The sequence below is a fragment of the Temnothorax longispinosus genome, chromosome 8 (genome assembly GCF_030848805.1).
Source record: "Temnothorax longispinosus isolate EJ_2023e chromosome 8, Tlon_JGU_v1, whole genome shotgun sequence".
In the NCBI taxonomy this organism is placed as follows: Eukaryota; Metazoa; Arthropoda; class Insecta; order Hymenoptera; family Formicidae; genus Temnothorax; species Temnothorax longispinosus.
The window spans coordinates 13,803,147-13,821,255 of NC_092365.1; the positions used below are offsets into that span (position 1 = coordinate 13,803,147).

General features: G+C 34.0%; 4 protein-coding genes across 12 annotated transcripts; all 4 read right to left on the minus strand.

Moving 5' to 3' along the window:
* Nucleotides 1-1,960: 1,960 nt before the first annotated feature.
* Nucleotides 1,961-5,356, minus strand: LOC139817985 (saccharopine dehydrogenase-like oxidoreductase). 3 transcript variants are annotated; one of them, XM_071786351.1, is made up of 8 exons: nt 4,821-5,356; nt 4,055-4,237; nt 3,792-3,964; nt 3,402-3,721; nt 3,102-3,248; nt 2,941-3,031; nt 2,596-2,858; nt 1,961-2,326 (listed from the first exon to the last, which is right to left on the minus strand). In XM_071786351.1, exons 2-8 carry the CDS (start codon nt 4,224-4,226, stop codon nt 2,221-2,223), a joined length of 1,272 nt encoding a protein of 423 aa, XP_071642452.1. In that variant the 5' UTR covers nt 4,227-4,237; nt 4,821-5,356; the 3' UTR covers nt 1,961-2,220. The 3 variants fall into 3 exon arrangements, with proteins under 3 accessions (XP_071642452.1, XP_071642451.1, XP_071642453.1); XM_071786350.1 differs by having other exon boundaries at nt 3,792-3,967; nt 4,821-5,334; XM_071786352.1 differs by lacking the exon at nt 4,821-5,356 and having other exon boundaries at nt 3,792-3,993; nt 4,055-4,194.
* Nucleotides 5,357-5,518: 162 nt separating this feature from the next.
* Nucleotides 5,519-8,939, minus strand: LOC139817983 (saccharopine dehydrogenase-like oxidoreductase). 2 transcript variants are annotated; one of them, XM_071786348.1, is made up of 8 exons: nt 8,780-8,939; nt 7,621-7,796; nt 7,362-7,537; nt 6,972-7,291; nt 6,648-6,800; nt 6,487-6,577; nt 6,142-6,404; nt 5,519-5,973 (listed from the first exon to the last, which is right to left on the minus strand). In XM_071786348.1, exons 2-8 carry the CDS (start codon nt 7,790-7,792, stop codon nt 5,868-5,870), a joined length of 1,281 nt encoding a protein of 426 aa, XP_071642449.1. In that variant the 5' UTR covers nt 7,793-7,796; nt 8,780-8,939; the 3' UTR covers nt 5,519-5,867. The 2 variants fall into 2 exon arrangements, with proteins under 2 accessions (XP_071642449.1, XP_071642450.1); XM_071786349.1 differs by having other exon boundaries at nt 7,621-7,803.
* Nucleotides 8,940-9,441: 502 nt separating this feature from the next.
* On the minus strand, nt 9,442-13,063 carry LOC139817982 (saccharopine dehydrogenase-like oxidoreductase). Of its 3 annotated transcripts, none has more exons than XM_071786347.1 (8): nt 12,746-13,063; nt 11,614-11,796; nt 11,351-11,526; nt 10,961-11,280; nt 10,633-10,779; nt 10,469-10,559; nt 10,134-10,396; nt 9,442-9,959 (listed from the first exon to the last, which is right to left on the minus strand). In XM_071786347.1, exons 2-8 carry the CDS (start codon nt 11,783-11,785, stop codon nt 9,854-9,856), a joined length of 1,275 nt encoding a protein of 424 aa, XP_071642448.1. In that variant the 5' UTR covers nt 11,786-11,796; nt 12,746-13,063; the 3' UTR covers nt 9,442-9,853. The 3 variants fall into 3 exon arrangements, with proteins under 3 accessions (XP_071642448.1, XP_071642447.1, XP_071642446.1); XM_071786346.1 differs by lacking the exon at nt 12,746-13,063 and adding an exon at nt 11,993-12,214 and having other exon boundaries at nt 11,351-11,523; XM_071786345.1 differs by lacking the exon at nt 12,746-13,063 and adding an exon at nt 11,993-12,197.
* Nucleotides 13,064-13,518: 455 nt separating this feature from the next.
* Nucleotides 13,519-17,178, minus strand: LOC139817981 (saccharopine dehydrogenase-like oxidoreductase). Of its 4 annotated transcripts, none has more exons than XM_071786343.1 (8): nt 17,037-17,178; nt 15,587-15,765; nt 15,308-15,483; nt 14,919-15,235; nt 14,553-14,702; nt 14,390-14,477; nt 14,046-14,314; nt 13,519-13,880 (listed from the first exon to the last, which is right to left on the minus strand). In XM_071786343.1, exons 2-8 carry the CDS (start codon nt 15,741-15,743, stop codon nt 13,772-13,774), a joined length of 1,266 nt encoding a protein of 421 aa, XP_071642444.1. In that variant the 5' UTR covers nt 15,744-15,765; nt 17,037-17,178; the 3' UTR covers nt 13,519-13,771. The 4 variants fall into 4 exon arrangements, with proteins under 4 accessions (XP_071642444.1, XP_071642445.1, XP_071642442.1 ...); XM_071786344.1 differs by having other exon boundaries at nt 15,587-15,745; nt 17,037-17,177; XM_071786341.1 differs by having other exon boundaries at nt 15,587-15,758; nt 17,037-17,159.
* Between the last annotated feature and the right edge of the window lie 931 nt (nt 17,179-18,109).

Genomic DNA, 18,109 nt, shown 5'->3' on the forward strand with positions numbered 1-18,109 from the left:
ATCCAAGTGATGTACGCACGCACATCATCGGAGTGTCCTGTGGACTTGGACCAAAAAGGGAAATAAGAGAAGCAGGAATATAGGGTAAATGGGTTTTGCAAGAGAGTCGGAAAGTATCTACGTCATGATGAATCCCGACGTCAAGCAACCGGTTCTTATATATATGCGCGTTGTCTTTTCCTCAAGAGAAAGAGGCACGTTTAGAGGCACCTCACTCATTTCCTCGATATTTTATTTTCAACTCTTGTGAAAAAAAACGTAAAGGACCTGTCGATTCGACCTGTGTGATACTCGGCATCTTCCAAGTTTCTCATCCACGGATTCCCAGGTAGCAGAGTGACGTCAAATGACGTATTAATAACGTCTTAATGACGTCTCTAATAATATTAAGCCCACTTTAGGCAATATATAATCCGCGTCAGAAATCAAGATACAATTACATATATTTTTGATTTTGCGCGAATTATAGATAAGTCTAAAATGGGTCTCTTAAACTCTGTTGTTGTCGCGTTAGAATCTTTCGATATTTGATATTTGTTGATAGTATTATCTCTGTATTAAGGAGAAACAGATATATATATCGCTCAAGTTAAGATTTCCATGAAACATATCTTGCGTTACATCCCGTGTGTAGCGAGTATAGTAAATAACGAAAATCCGATTCAATGTGCGAATAATGATGTACAATTCTTACAACCGCGCTTTATAGTCATACCTGGCTAGGCACAAGGCTGGATAATATTGGCTATATCGCGTCAAAAGATCATTCTCACCCTCGATAGTGAAAACGCGCATTACCGAGCCGGCCTCGATACTTTTTGCCGGTGAATGCCTGTGTCTTTTTGCCAGTCAGCATATGAGAATTCATAGCAGAGGAACTCGATTCCTCGCGGCATGCTTCCTACATAAACATTCTTCGTAGAAAAGTAACAGGAAGGTAGTTTACAAATCGTTCCTTGTAAAGTTAAAATTTTTCCATAAATGGATGTTTTCTTCATGAATCATTAAACTAAATAACGACACGTTATCAACAGTTATTGTTCTTGATGATAACATATATCGTCCTGGTCTTCAGCTTAAAAATATCCTGTATAAATGTAATATCGCCATCCTTCTACTTCCAAGTCAGAGAAGCACACGTTCATCGTTCTAACTCGACAATTTTCATTTCTTCTCGAATTATTAAAGATATATCTTTAAAAAATATTAAATGATTCCATATAATCGCAATCAATCGAGATACCCGTCCTACAGGTTGCTCTATTCAATTTCTCTTCTTATTCATGCAATTTTGAAATTCATAAATGTGTTTGCGACAAGTAAAAGACAATGTCATGATTAATCCTAAAAAATAAAAAACATCCTGCATGTAAATATGTCATTCTGTCGTCCTCGGAAGTTGTAGATCTCGTATTTTGTTCGATTTCGGATCGAAAGAAAAAGGGAGTATCGAGATATTGCGTTTTACGGTAGAGCGGCTAGACCGACGCGTTTCATGTTAACTCGCTCTCTTTTTTTACGACAATCACGACCTTCCGCGGAAATGAGAAGTCGAATAAATTATATATCTCGTGCGAGAGCGATCGCAACGAGCGACGTGTTGTACACCTAATCCGTATGATCGTCGTCGGCGATCGGCAAGAATCAAGTCGTTTTCCTTCGCGGAGGGATTTTACGCAAACGGAATCCCCCCGCATGACGTAGACGCGTTGAATCAGTACGCTGACCATGTGATTCTGAGATTTTTACTAAAATTGCAATTTATATAGTCTGCCTTTCTTACGAATGGTGCGTATACCTCGTATACAGGAAAGTTACCCAGGAGGAAATGCGTAATTACAGACATAAATGATTTATTTTAATAATAGTAAAAATAAAAAATTATGTTAAGAAGTTTAATATCAAATTATATTAAATTACACCACATGTATTAAACAAGTAATGATGAAAAGATGTACAATTCAGCAAACATTGTATTATATTTTATATTTTTATATACATCATAAATCTTTTTCTCATTTTTTATGTAGCAATAAATAATGTTTATTAAACTGTAATAACATTTTAACATTCATATTTTATAAATACCTTCCTCTTGAAATATCATAAAATACATATGTATAGACCATAAAGTTCAAAATCACAAAAATATTAATATCAAAATCAAACGTAATTATAAAGCGTGTTAGTAAGAAAATATTACCAATAAGAATTGTATATTTATTTTTCGGTAGATGATATCACCTCGAATTTAATATTGTGTTTATTCATTTGCTCGATCAGAGACGTTTTACCAAATGCAGCACCGGGAGTGAGCACTCCTCCACTGTAAAGATATAACAACACAAAAATAAAGCCGAAGTTCAACATGTAATTATAATTATTATTATTTTAATTGCTTATATTATAAACTGGATAATTTTGAAAAGTTTTCAAGTAATGACTATAGCCTGTTCGTTTTTGCTGCACTTCTGAACTAGTGCAATAAGTTTGAATGAAACAAATATATTTTCTTTCAGTTCAGAAGTGCAGCGAAAATAAATAAGCCTTATGTTAGACACGAGAGTTACATTAAGTAATTAATGATTCACTCACTTGTCAGGTATTTTGTCACTTTCGTTAAGGATTGTAATTGCCGATAAGATCGCTATGATGCTAGTCCCTTCATATGCGGGAGAATCACCGGTGACTTTGGTGATTACTTCCTTATTAGGTGGATTTGTGTGTTTATCAGTAGGTTCCGCTAATTTTTCAGTCCATCCACGGGCTTTGAACGTTACAGAAAAGTGTGTCGATTTCAAAGTTTCCATATTCGGATTCTCGTGGCTGATAAAACCGAATGAAAATAAAGAGGGATACTGCAAATATCGCGTTTAATTATTTCATATCAATCATTTTGACCTAAATCATTTTGACAATCGTAAATATTTTGAAACGTACTTTTAGAAGTAAATTACGACCGCATGCCATGCGAGTCATGATTAACAAAATCATACCGGTAATAGACAACATCAGGAGCGCAATGAAAGACCTAGTAATAAACGTACATTAGCAGAAATTACTTCTCAATACTTGTGGCATTTTATCGATATTGTACTGACTTCAACGTGGCATAAACTTGAACTTGCGCAGGCCTCTCTTTGTACTTGTCATACAGGAATCGCTGTGTACGAAGAGCTAGTGGACGATCGGCACTTGGAAACCGTACAGACCATCCTTCAGAGACATCACTTCGGTGAACTAGACCTCTGCAATGAATGGAATTATTAACGCTGCTTATCATCAATAATATAATCACTATTTTTTTGACAAGCTTTGCATAATTTGTAATACAAACCCGACTTATAATTGACAAAATTATAATTTATAATTGTACACATAACGTTTTGGAAGATGCAGACCTTGGTTTTAATTTTGGTGTAAATTCGGGCAATTTGGTAGGATACAATTTTTCGCGTAATTCCCGTAGTTCGTGTGCATGAGCCAGACTATATATCGCAGATTCCCAAGTTCCATAATTCAGATACGTATGTTTGTTATCGGTGGCGGTTGACCATATCGACATGTATACTTCAACATCATTGACTTCTCCTCCAAATTTCTCTTGCGTGAAAATGATTCCCAAATCGGTAGGGACACAGTCAAAGCCGCAAGCGCTCACTACGTAAATTCCAGCTTCTTTAGCTGCCTCGTTATATTCCAATTGCATTTTCTCCATGAACTGTAAAATATTAAAAATATCAGGAATCATCAATCAATGGTTGTACCGTTGCAAACGTATATAGAACTACCTGTTCTTCACCAGTGACATCAACGTAATGAGTACGAGTAGCAATGCACGCTTTGATAACTGGTTCTCCATAAAATCTGAATGGACCGCAACAGCTGATGAGTATTCTTGCTTGCTCCGTCATTTTCTTGAGAGACTCCTCATCTTTTATGTCAGCCAGAATTATAGGTACATCTTCTGACAAAGTAACATAAAAACGTTCGCTAATAATAAACAAAGTAGTCGCTATCACTTGCAATAATTAACTCTAAGTTTCAAATATACCAATATCTGAGGCAAATTCCTTAACAACCGCGTCTAAAGCTTCCTTCCTACGACCAGCAATGCCAAACTTCATTTTCTGCTCCTTGCACATATGTGTCGCATTTTTCACTACATGTTTTCCAGTGAATCCAGTAGCACCAAATATTATTATATCTAAACGATTATTCGCCATTTTCTTGCAATCTATAGCAAAATAATCATTAATATCTTTTATAACTTACAATTAATTTAATGTTTTTTGTTAACTTATTGAATAACTCATAGAAAATTAAAGAACTGCCTATTAATACCTATAGATTTATCACAAATTCATTAATTTCTATATTATGAAATTAAATAAATACGAAAAATAACAACGTACTGAAAGTAAAGCACTTTTAGAAACCAGTTTTAAGGACCAAATCATGTTGACAGCCAGTTTCATTTATTTATTTTGCATGAATATTATAAACTTTGCCCACAATTCATATTTGTTACATAACGATTAATAATTATGTAATTAATAATTATAAATTATCACAATCAATGACAAATATCTACTTCTAATTGCATTTTGTATCTCAATGTCAATCTACTCTTCGATAATCTCCACCGGCTTCAACTTAAAAATTACGTTATACCGTCGTAATACCGTCGTATCGGCATGTCGCAGCACATGAGCACATACAAGGCATATACGTGTGAAAAAAAAAGATCGTACCTCAAGTGCTTTGATCATATAAGATATAAACTCTGTATAACATGTAAAATATAAATATGTACGTACACGAAAGTATCACGATAATCGAAGCAAATTAGTGGCCGAATAGATCGGATTTCCCTTTTGAGAAAGTGTGTCCTTCGTCCTATCCTCTGCCACGAAGCAATTTGCGCAGATACGTCTACAGGCGTCTATGACCGTCGATGGGTATCGATAGGCGTGTCGACGTGCTCGACGTCGACGGTCGACCGTCGACAAAAATGGCATCGTTTACACATTGCTGGAGTGTGCTAGAGGAAGCGGCGCGCTGGAGAGAGGGGCGTATGAATGTGCTTATTTAAAGCGATGCGCGCCTTTAATCCCTCGCGTTCTCGTTGCGTTTGAAATGTCATCTCGCAAACAAATTTCTGCGTCGCTCGATCAACTTGACAAATATATCAATCGAGTTTTGACTCCGAACATAAAAAAATCTCAACTGTATTTCTTTATGCCTTAGTGCGAATTTACATCGTCACGAAAAAATTGTCTTGCCTTCTGAATGCATGCTACTATTTACACAATGTATAAAAATTACAAAATCGGTTTCATGCAAACGTGTAAAATAATTTATTTTATATATTTTTTATGAGACATTGAAAGAGATGTAATATTGAGTATATGCAATGTCGACAGTTTCGGATTGTAAAAAAAAAAAAACTACAAAATCATACAAGAAATAAGGTAGATAAATAAAAAACAAATTAAGTTTTATTAATATTGCGTCATAAGTGTATAAATATAAGGTTTATTTATTTTTATTTGTTCCAAGTAAAACAAACAATTAAATGTAATTTTCGATTACCTTAATATTATAAAATACACAGTACACGCGCTTATTAATACTTTTCTCTTGAAATATCATGAAATAAGACATATAATACACAGTTGAAAAACACGCGCGCGCGCGCGGGGAGTGTGTGCGTGTGTTATATATACGTATATAAAATATAGAGAGCATAAACTTTTTACCCAAAAACTATAAAAATGTTAGTATCAAAATCAAACGAAATAATATGGTGTATTAAAAAAAATCTTGTCAGTAAGTATTGTAAAACTTTCATATACTACTTATCTCTATTTCACGATAGATGATATCACCTCGAAATTAATATTATGTTTATTCATTTGCTCGATCAAAGATGTCTTACCAAATGCAGCACCAGGAGTGAGCACTCCTCCGCTGTAAAGATATAACAACACAAAAATAAAGCCGAATTTTAACATGTAATTATTATTATTATTGCGTTTTAATTGGTTATATTATAAACTGGAAATTTTTGAAAAGTCTTCAAGTAATGACTATGTTATACGAGAGAGAGTTACATTAAGTAATTAATGATTCACTCACTTGTCAGGTATTTTGTCACTTTCATTAAGGATTGTAATCGCCGATAGGATCACCATGATGCTAGTCCCTCCATATGAGGGAGAATCACCGGTGACTTTGGTGATTACTTCCTTATTAGGTGGATTTGTGTGTTTATCAGTAGGTGTCGCCAATTTTTCAGTCCATCCACGGGCTTTGAACGTTATAGAAAAGTGTGTCAATTTCAATGTTTCCATATTCGGATTCTCGTGGCTGATAAAACCGAATGAAAAAAAAGAGGGATACTGCAAATATCGCGTTTAATTATTTCATATTAATCATTTTGACCTAAATCATTTTGACAATCGCAAATATTTTGAAACGTACTTTTAAAAGTGTATTACGACCGCATGCCATGCGAGTCATGATTGACAAAAACATACCGGTAATAGACAACATCAGGATCGCAATGAAAGACCTAGTAATCAATGTACATTAGCAGAAATTGCTTCTCAACACTTGTGGCATTTTATCGATATTGTACTGACTTAAACGTGGCATAGACTTCAACTTGCGCAGGCCTCTCTTTGTACTTATCGTACAAGAATCGCTGTGTACGAAGAGCTAGTGGACGATCGGCACTTGGAAACCGTACAGACCATCCTTCAGAGACATCACTTCGGTGAACTAGACCTAGACCTCTGCAATGAACGGAATTATTAACGCTGCGTATCATCAATAATAATATAATCACTATGTTTTTTGTACAAGCTTTGCATAATTTGTAAATACTTGATAATCATCAAACTTGACTTATAATTGACAAAATTATAATTTATAATTGTACACATAACGTTTTGGAAGATGCAGACCTTGGTTTTAATTTTGGTGTAAATTCGGGCAATTTGGTAGGATACAATTTTTCGTGTAATTCCCGTTGTTCGTATGCATGAGCCAGACTATATATCGCAGTTTCCCAAGTTCCATAATTCAGATACGAATTTTTGTTATCAGTGGCGGTTGACGATATCGACATGTATACTTCAACATCATTGACTTCTCCTCCAAATTGCTGTTGTGTGAAAATGATTCCCAAATCGATAGGGACACAGTCAAAGCCGCAAGCGCTCACTACGTAAATTCCAGCTTCTTTAGCTGCCTCGTTATATTCCAATTGCATTTTCTCCATGAACTGTAAAATATTGAAAATATCAGAAATCATCAATCAATGGTTGTACCGTTGCGTACGTATATTGAACTACCTCTTCTTCACCAGTGATATCAACGTAATGAGTACGAGTAGCAATGCACGCTTTGATAACTGGTTCTCCATAAAATCTGAATGGACCGCAACAGCTGATGAGTATTCTTGCTTGCTCCGTCATTTTCTTGAGAGACTCCTCATCTTTTATGTCAGCCAGAATAATAGGTACATTCTCTGACAAAGTAACATAAAAACGTTCGCTAATAATAAATAAAGTAGTCGCTATCACTTGCAATTAACTCTAAGTTTAAATATACCAATATCTGAGGCAAATTCCTTAAGAACCGCGTCTAAAGCTTCCTTCCTACGACCAGCAATGCCAAACTTTATTTTCTGCTCCTTGCATATATGTGCCGCTTTTTTCACTATATGTTTTCCAGCGAATCCAGTAGCACCAAATATTATTATATCTAAACGATTGTTCGCCATTTTCCTGCAATTTATGGCAAAATTATCATTAATATCTTTTATAACTTACAATTAATTTAATGTTTTTTGTTAAATTGTTGAACAAATCGCATAGAAAATTAAAGAACTGCCTATTAATATCTATAGATTTATCACAAATTCATTAATGTCTATATTATGAAATTAAATAAATATACGAAAAATAACAATGTACTGAAAGTAAAGCACTTTTAGAAACCAGTTTTAAGGACCAAATCATGTTGACAGCTAGTTTTATTTATTTATTTTGCATCAAGCCCGGTCTACAATGAGTTGTATCGTAAGTCGTAAGTCATAAGTGAATCGACCAATCAACGTAGAGTGTTGGTAAGATGACAACTGACAACTCAGCAGTCGTTTTACTGAACGCGACCGTGGTCACAACCGCGTCGTATCCCTGTCATAAAGTTGGTGTCATAAATTCATAAATATTGGCATTTGGCCAATATGTATGACACCGACTTACGACAGGGATACCTGGGATACTTGGGACGCGGTTGTGACCACGTTCGCGTTCAGCAGAACGACTGCTGAGCTGTCATCTTACCGACACTCTACGTTGATTGGTTGATTGGTCGATTCACTTATGACTTACGATACAACTCATTGTAGACCTTGAATATTATAAACTTTGCCCACAATTCATATTTGTTACATAACGATGTATTGACGATGATTAATAATTATGTAATTGATAATTATAAATTATCACAATCAATGATAAATATCTATACTTGTAATTGCATTTTGTATCTCATGTCAATCTAATTTTTGATAATCTTCACCGGCTTCAACTTAAAAATTACGTTATTCCTCCGTTCCGTCGTAATATACCAGCGCATCGGGATGACGCAGCACTTGAGCACATACAAGGCATATATGTGTAAAAAAAAAAGATCGTAGCTCAAATGCTTCGATCATATAAGATATAAACTCTGTACAACATGCAAAATATAAATATGTACGTACACGTAAGTATCACGATAATCAAAGCTAATTAGTGGTCGAATAGATCGGATTTCCCTTTTAAGAAAGTATGTCCTTCGTCCTGCCGACTGTCACGAATCGATTTGCGCATATACGTCTACAATGCTGGCTGTCACGAATCGATTTGCGCATATACGTCTACAATGCTGGCTGTCACGAAGCGATTTGCGCAGATACGTCTACATTGCTGGAGTGTGCTAGAGGAAGCGGCGCGCTGGAGAGAGGGGCGTATAAACGCGTTTATTTAGAGCGATGCGCGCCTTTAATCCTTCGCGTTCTTGTTGCGTTTGAAATGTCATCTCGCAACTGAAAATCTCTAAGCAAACAAATTTCTGCGTCGCTCGATCAACTTGACAAATATATCAATCGTTTTGACTCCGAACATAAAAAAATCTCAACTATATTTCTTTATGCCTTTAGTACGAATTTACATCGTCACGAAAAAATTGTCTTGCCTTCTGAATGCATGCTACTATTTACACAAATAAAAATTACAAAATCGGTTTCATGCAAACGTGTAAAATAATTTATTTTATATATTTTTTATGAGACATTGAAAGAGATGTAATATTGAGTATGCAATGTCGACAGTTTAGGATTGTAAAAAAAAACTACAAAATCATACAAGAAATAAGGTAGATAAATAAAAAACAAATTAAGTTTTATTAATATTGCGTCATAAGTGTATAAATATAAGGTTTATTTATTTTTATTTGTTTCAAGTAAAACAAACAATTAAATGTAATTTTCGATTACCTTAATATTATAAAATATAAAATATACGCGCTTATTAATAATTTTCTCTTGAAATATCGTGAAATAGGACATATAATACAGAGTTGAAAAACACGCGCGCGCGCGCGGTCTGTGTGAGCGTGTTATATACATATATATATATATATATATATATATATATATATATATATATATATATAATATAGAGGACATAAACTTTACCCAAAAACCATAAAAATGTTAGTATCAAAGTCAAACGAAATAATATAGTGTATTAAAAAAAATTTTGTCAGGATTGTAAAACTCACATACTACTTATCTCTATTTCACGGTAGATGATATTACCTCAAATTTAATATTATGTTTATTCATTTGCTCGATCAGAGATGTTTTACCCAATGCAGCACCGGGAGTGAGCACTCCTCCGCTTTAAAGATATAACAACACAAAAATAAAGCCAAAGTTTAACATGTAATTATATAATTATTATTGTGTTTTAATTGCTTATATTATAAACTTGTGAAATTTGTGAAAAATCTTCAAGTAATGACTATGTTAGACACGAGAGAGAGTTACATTAAGTAATTAATGATTCACTCACTTGTCAGGTATTTTGTCACTTTCATTAAGGATTGTAATCGCCGATAGGATCGCTATGATGCTAGTCCCTTCATATGCGGGAGAATTACCGGTGACTTTAGTAATTACTTCTTTATTAGGTGGATTTGTGTGTTTATCGGTAGATTCAGTCAACTTTTCAGTCCATCCACGGGCTTTGCATATCACAGAAAAGTGTATCGATTCCCATATTTTCGGATCCGGATTCTCGTGACTGATAAAACCGAACGAAAATAGAGAGGGATACTGCAAATATCGCATTTAATTATCTCATATTACCTAAATAATTTTGACAATCGCAAATATTTTAACACGCACTTTTAGAAGTAAATTACGACCGCATGCTATACGAGTCATAAATAATACAATCAAACCGAAAATAGAGAGCGTCAGGAACACCAAGAAAGACCTAATAGTAATAAACGTACATTAGCAGAAATTACTTCTTAATATTTGTGGCGTTTTACCGATATTGTACTGACTTAAACGTGGCATAAACTCGAATTTGCGCTGGCCTCTCTTTGTACTTGTCATACAAGAATCGCTGTGTGCGAAGAGCTAGTGAACGATCGGTACTCGGAAACCATACAGACCATCCTTCAGAAACATCACTTCGGTGCACTAGACCTCTGCAATGAATGAAATTATTAATGCTGTTTATATCATTAATAATATTAATCACTATTTCTTTTTCTATCAACGTATAAAGTTTGCATAATTTGTAAATACTTGGTACGAGTACAAACCTGACTTATAATTGATAAAATTATAATTTATAATTGTACACATAACGTTTAGGAAGATGCAGACCTTGATTTTAATTTCGGCGTAAATTCGGGCAATTTGGTAGGATATAATTTTTCGTGCAATTCTCGTAGTTCGTGTGCATGAGCCAGACTATATATCGCAGACTCCCAAGTTCCATAATTCAGATACGGACGTTTGTTATCAGTGGTGGTTGACCATGTCGACATGTATACTTCAACATCATTGACTTCTCCTCCAAATTTCTGTTGCGTGAAAATTATTCCTAAATCGCTAGGGACACAGTCAAAGCCGCAAGCGCTCACTACGTAAATACCAGCTTCTTTAGCTGCCTCGTTATATTCCAATTGCATTTTCTCCATGAACTGTAAAATATTGAAAATATCAGAAATCATCAATCAATGGTTGTACCGTTGCGTACGTATATTGCACTACCTCTTCTTCACCAGTGATATCAACGTAATGAGTACGAGTAGCAATGCACGCTTTGATAACTGGTTCTCCATAAAATCTGAATGGACCGCAACAGCTGATGAGCATTCTTGCTCGCTCCGTCATTTTCTTGAGAGACTCCTCATCTTTTATGTCAGCCAGAATAATAGGTACATCTTCTGACAAAGTAACATTAAAACGTTCGCTAATAATAAACAAAGTAGTCGCTATCACTTGCAATTAACTCTATATAAGTTTAAATATACCAATATCTGAGGCAAATTCCTTAACAACCGCGTCTAAAGCTTCCTTCCTACGACCAGCAATGCCAAACTTTATTTTCTGCTCCTTGCATATATGTGCCGCATTTTTCACTACATGTTTTCCAGTGAATCCAGTAGCACCAAATATTATTATATCTAAACGATTGTTCGCCATTTTGCTGCAATCTATAGCAAAATAATCATTAATATCTTTTATAACTTACAATTAATTTAATGTTTTTTGTTAAATTGTTGAATAAATCTCATAGAAAATTAAAGAACTGCCTATTAATACCTATAGATTTATCACAAATTCATTAATGTCTATATTATGAAATTAAATAAATATACGAAAAATAACAATGTACTGAAAGTAAAGCACTTTTAGAAACCAGTTTTAAGGACCAAATCATGTTGACAGCTAGTTTTATTTATTTATTTTGCATGAAGCCCGGTCTACAATGAGTTGTATCGTAAGTCGTAATAAGTCATAAGTGAATCGACCAATCAACGTAGAGTGTTGGTAAGATGACAACTGACAACTCAGCAGTCGTTTTACTGAACGCGACCGTGGTCACAACCGCGTCGTATCCCTGTCATAAGTCGGTGTCATAAATTTATAAATATTGGCATTTGGCCAATATGTATAACATCGACTTACGACAGGGATACCTGGGATATTTGAGACGCGGTTGTGACCACGTTCGCGTTCAGCAGAACGACTGCTGAGCTGTCATCTTACCGACACTCTACGTTGATTGGTCGATTCACTTATGACTTACGATACAACTCATTGTAGACCTTGAATATTATAAACTTTGCCCACAATTTTCATATTTGTTACATAACAATGTATTGACGATGATTAACAATTATGTAATTGATAATTATAAATTATCACAATCAATGACAAATATCTACTTATAATTGCATTTTGTATCTCAATGTCAATCTAATTTTTGATAATCTTTACCGGCTTCAACTTAAAAATTACGTTATACCGTCGTATCGGCATGTCGCAGCACATAAGCACATACATGGCATATATGTGTGAAAAAAAAGATCGTAGCTCAAATGCTTCGATCATACAAGATATAAACTTTGTACAACATGCAAAATATAAATATGTACGTACACGAAAGTATCACGATAATCGAAGCAAATTAGTGGCCGAATAGATCGGATTTCCTTCTTGGAGAGAGGCCTTGTTCGGCCTGCCACGAAGCGATTTGCGCGGATACGTCTACAGGCGCCTGCCGCCTATAACTGTAGAATTGTCGATGGGGTCAAGGGTATCGACAGGCGTGTCGACCGTCGACCAAAATGGCAGTTTTTTATACATTGCTGAAGAAAACGGCGTGCTGGAGAGAGGGGCGTATAAACGCGTTTATTTAGAGCGATGCGCGCCTTTAATTCTTCTCGTTTTTATTACGTTTGAAACGTCATTTCGCACCTGAAAATCTCTAAGCAAACAAATTTCTACGTCGGCGCTCGATCAACTTGACAAATATATTCAATCGTTTTGACTCCAAACATAAAAAAGTCTGAACTATATTTCTTTATACCATGTACGAATTTGTATGGTCACGAAAAAATTGTCTTGCTTTTTGAATGCATGCTACTATTTACACAAATACAACGTGCAAAATCGATTTCACGCAGGCGTGTAGGGTAATCTACAAAATAATTTATTTTATATACATTTTATAAGACGTTGAAAAGAGACGTAATATTGAATATGCAATGTTGACAGTTTTGAATTGTAAAAGAAACTACAAAATCATAGAAATCATAAGAAATACAAGACAGATAAATAAGGAACAAATTAAGTTGCGTTAATGTTGCGTCAATGTATAATGTAAGGTTTACTTATCTTTATTTGTTCCAAATAAAGTAAACAATTAAATGTAATTTTCGATTACTTTAATATTATAAAATACACAATATACGCGGTTATAAATCATTTTCTCTTGAAATATCGTGAAATTTAGCATATAATACATACAGAGTTGAAAAACAAATGTATACATATATATAATATAGAGAGCATAAACTTTACTCAAAAGTTATTAAAATGTTAGTATCAAAGTCGAACGAAATAATATGGCGTATTAAAAAAAATCTTGTCAAGGATTGTAAAACTTTCATATACTACATATCTCTATTTCACGGTAGATGATGATATAATCTCGAATTTAATATTATGTTTATTCATTTGCTCGATCAGAGATGTTTTACCAAATGCAGCACCAGGAGTGAATACACCTCCGCTGTAAAGATATAATAACATAAAAATAAAGTCGAAGTTTTCAACATGTAATTATAATTATTACATTTCAGTTACTAATACTTCAAACTGGAAGTTTTTAAACCTTCAAGAAATAACAATGATAGACTTGAAAGTTAGATCAATAGATAACTGATAAATTACTTACTTGTCAGGCATTTTGTCAGCTTCATTAAGGATTGTAATTGCTGATAAAATCGCTATGATGCTAGTCGCTTCATACGTGGGAAAATCACTACTGACTTTGGTGATTACTTTCTTATTAGGTCGATCTGTGTGTTTATTGGTAGGTTCAGCCAACTTTTCAGTCCATCCACGGGCTTTGAGCGTTACATTAAAATTCGTCGATTTTAACATTCCCGGTTTCAAGCTCTCATTCTCTTTCTTCACTGAACCGCACGAAAATAGAGCCGGATACTGCTAATAATATCGCGTTTAATAATATTATCTTATCTAAATGATTTTGATAATCGCAAGTACTTGCACACATACTCGTAAAAGTAAATTACGACCCCATGCTGTGCGAGACATGCATAATAAATTTATACCAGTAATGGCGCCTTTCAAGAACTCAAAGGACCTAATAATAAACGTACAAAATTTTACAGAAATTATTTGTCAAGATTCATGGCGTTTCTATCAGTATTGTACTGACTTCAACGTGAGGTAAACTTGAACTTGCGCTGGCCTCTTTTTGTAATTGTCGTACAAGAATCGCTGTGTACGAAGAGATGCAGGACGATCAGCAAACGTTAAATATGGCACGGACCAGCCTTCAGAAACATCGCTTCGGTGCAGTATACCTCTACAATGAACGAAAATAGCGGAATTATTAATGCTGCACATCATTAATATAATTACACTTTTTTCTTATTATATCAATATATGTATATAATTGTCTTGTATAAATTTGTATAATTTTTAAACACTTGGTACGCACATATAAAACAGATTTATACTGTGCTTACAAGTTGACTTCTAAAACGTAACTTATAATTATACGTGATATCTAAAGAAATGCCTTGATTCTAATTTCGGCGTAAGTTCGGGCAGTTTGGTAGGATACAACTTAGCATATAATTCCTGTAGTTCGTTTGGATAAGCCAAATTGTATATCAGGGACTCCCAAGTTGTATAGTTCATACATGGACTTTTCTCCGTGTCGGTTGGCCACACCTTTACGTATACTTCAACATCATTGACTTCTCCTTCAAATTTCTGTTGCGTGAAAATAATTCCCAAATCGCTAGGAACACAGACCACGCCACAAGCGTTTACCATATAAATGCCAGCTTTTTGTGCTGCGTGATTGTATTCTAATTGCATTTTCTCCATAAACTATTAAAAATAGATAATATCAGAAGTCATTATCAGCGATCATTATTTGAGATTTTTTAATTTTTTAACTACCTCTTCTTCGGCAGTGACATCAACGTAATGAGTGCAAGTAGCAATGCACGCTTTAATAACTGGTTCTCCGTAAAATCTATATGGACCGCAACAGTTGATGAGTATCTTTGCTCGCTCTGCCATTTTCTTGAGAGACTCCTCATCTTTTATGTCAGCTACAATAACAGGTATATCGTCTGAAAAGATATATATGTAGTATAAGAGTGTTCGTTAATAATAAAACAAAATTAAAAAATTCGCCATTTCTTCAAAATAATTAACTTTAAGTTTTAAATGTACTCTTTCCAATATCTGAGGCAAATTCCTTAACAACCGCGTCTAAAGCTTCCCTCCTACGACCAGCAATACCAAACTTCATTTTCTGCTCTTTGCACATATGTGTAGCATCTTTCACTACATATTTTCCGGTGTATCCAGTGGCACCAAATATTATCATATCTAAACGATTATCCTGTAATCTAGCCATTATTCTGTAATCTAGCAAAATGATCATTTATATAATATTTTTCATAACTTATATATATTTTACTTGACAAAACATTTTTTTGTTAATATAAATCTAATTGAAAATAGAATTTATACATACTTGTTATGGAAAATAAATAAGCTATATTATTTTGCCCCTTAAAAGTGATTTCTCTTACTTTCCGTACTTTCTTATTTAGCATTTATTTAATTTTACAAAGTGGACGTAAATAAATTATTTGTGAATATTATATTAATAAGCGCTTCTTCTAATCTTTTTGCAATATATTCGAAATGTTAATTATTAAATTCAGCACTTTACAATTCTCACGCAATTCATACGTGTCCTCAAAAAAATTGATATTAAGTGCAACTTATTACATTCCACGAGTAAATGCAATTTATTGCGAAAATCTTAATATAATAAAATATTATATAAATCTCAAACCTACTTTATAAGCAATAAAAGGAAAGTTATCGAGTGCCTCAGGTCATTTTAATAAATCAGTTTGTATTACTCATGAGAACTGCAGAAACCAGTGGGCCTATTCTGTAAATCGCCTATTGTGCAAGGAGCTTTACTCTTATAACGACAGTTTCGTTATCGTTAGATTTGTGTTGCGCAGATATCATATATATGATAAAAAAAGCTGCGCAACGAGAATATATATAACGATAACGAAACTGTCGTTAAGAATTACAGAATAGCCCCATAGAAGTTTATGCCACAATTATTACTTTAATAAAAAAAAAAATCAGAAAATTTCCTAAGAATACTTTGTGAGTAGATAAATACCCGTGCAACGTTTTGTGGTTTAACCTAGAACTCGGAGTTTCAACTTTAAGACGACAAAGAATTCTGATGCAGTCTAATGGGATGCATCAAGAGTATAACAGCAACAATAATGATCATGATAAATTGCAAATAATAATGACACAAATATATATATGTATTTAGTCTGTTGTCCACGTATTCAAGAATTCTTTATAGAAAGATATACATGCGAAAGTATTACACATTATAATCGCGCTCAGTTAAATTTAAAATATTAAATATTTAAATGTGTACGCATGTATGGGAGATCGAAAGATTTTCATAAAAAAAATAATAATTTTTGGTATTATGTTTTAGACACAAATAACGCTCACCACTACCATGAAAAATTTTTCTGCAGATATATTTTCAGAAACGCAGAGCAATCTACAATAAAGATAGATAAAATACGTTGTTATGATCGCTTTACATATCTAATTGTATACGTACGATATTAAACTCTATTCCACTATGCCACTGTATTCCATTCTCCGAATTGGTATTTACAACTCGCATCCTTCTTATCCCCTTTACTTCGTGCATTGTCGTACATTCCGCAATGCTCCTCTCATCGTTTCTCGCACAATCGGATGTTCGTAATAAATTATAAATAGCTCTTATTGCGCCTGAAACATCACTTCGCAAATGAAAATCTCTAACGAGCAGACTTCTTTTGCCACGCGATCAATTCTACCTCCGAACACAAGACAATATGAATTACACATTCGTTTCTTTCTTATATAGCTCAAAACTGTATCGTCACGAATATGTTATCTCACTTTCTCAATACTATTTACAGAAATGCACATGAAAATTGCAAGATCGGCTTCACGCGGGCGCGTAAAATAATCTACAAAATAATTTATTTTATATACGTTCATAAGATACAGTGTGTTCAGCATGCAGTGTCAATAGTTTCGGATCATACAAGATAATATACGTTCTACAAGTCGCTCGACCGTGTTTATTCATTTTCTATGAATATAAAACTTTATGAGAAGCTCTTCCTTATGAAAAAGAAACATTATCAGCTGTTCATTAATTATTAATTGGAGCAAACATGATTAATTATTTTTAGAGTCATTCTCTAAATTTGTAATCCTTTCAGTTGAAAAATATTAATAATTTACAAGCGATGTTCTTAATTATAGGTAATATATAAAATCCTTACACATCAATGTTCCTTCTTCCTTTTGACTGAAACAAGATTGAGGTAGCAAATGCCTCCTCGTACTCTATGTTAAATAAAGAAGTAACGCTGTATTAAGTGATTCAACAGTTCGATACGAACGGAGTATAACTATCGATCTTACACTAATATTTACAAGTATGTCACATTAGTTTTGTATGTTCAGAATACAAAACTATGGTACCATAAAATAATGAACGCAAAAATAGTACTCTATTCTCTTTAAATCGCAAACGCGTCAGAAGACTATTGAAAAAAGGTGCGATCCAAACTGTGTTTCCACTGTATTTTGATTTGCGTAACAGATTATGTTCGGTGGTTGCTGAATTAATGC

What these genes read in the sequence shown, in the direction of transcription:
- LOC139817985 (XM_071786350.1), bottom strand. Translation starts at nt 4,226, where the DNA reads ATGGCGAATAATCGTTTAGATATAATAATATTTGGTGCTACTGGATTC. An exon ending in GTCGTAATTTACTTCTAAAA is followed by an intron (nt 2,859 to 2,940) that starts GTACGTTTCAAA and finishes CGATATTTGCAG; the next exon opens with TATCCCTCTTTATTTTCATT. An exon ending in AGTGACAAAATACCTGACAA is followed by an intron (nt 2,327 to 2,595) that starts GTGAGTGAATCA and finishes ATATCTTTACAG; the next exon opens with TGGAGGAGTGCTCACTCCCG.
- LOC139817983 (XM_071786348.1), bottom strand. Translation starts at nt 7,792, where the DNA reads ATGGCGAACAATCGTTTAGATATAATAATATTTGGTGCTACTGGATTC. An exon ending in GGAATTTGCCTCAGATATTG is followed by an intron (nt 7,538 to 7,620) that starts GTATATTTAAAC and finishes TTACTTTGTCAG; the next exon opens with AGAATGTACCTATTATTCTG. An exon ending in ATATCACTGGTGAAGAAGAG is followed by an intron (nt 7,292 to 7,361) that starts GTAGTTCAATAT and finishes AATATTTTACAG; the next exon opens with TTCATGGAGAAAATGCAATT.
- LOC139817982 (XM_071786345.1), bottom strand. Translation starts at nt 12,023, where the DNA reads ATGATTTGGTCCTTAAAACTGGTTTCTAAAA. An exon ending in GGAATTTGCCTCAGATATTG is followed by an intron (nt 11,527 to 11,613) that starts GTATATTTAAAC and finishes TTACTTTGTCAG; the next exon opens with AAGATGTACCTATTATTCTG. An exon ending in ATATCACTGGTGAAGAAGAG is followed by an intron (nt 11,281 to 11,350) that starts GTAGTGCAATAT and finishes AATATTTTACAG; the next exon opens with TTCATGGAGAAAATGCAATT.
- LOC139817981 (XM_071786341.1), bottom strand. Translation starts at nt 17,129, where the DNA reads ATGCACGAAGTAAAGGGGATAAGAAGGATGCGAGTTGTAAATACCAAT. An exon ending in ATGTCACTGCCGAAGAAGAG is followed by an intron (nt 15,236 to 15,307) that starts GTAGTTAAAAAA and finishes TATTTTTAATAG; the next exon opens with TTTATGGAGAAAATGCAATT. An exon ending in GCTGACAAAATGCCTGACAA is followed by an intron (nt 13,881 to 14,045) that starts GTAAGTAATTTA and finishes ATATCTTTACAG; the next exon opens with CGGAGGTGTATTCACTCCTG.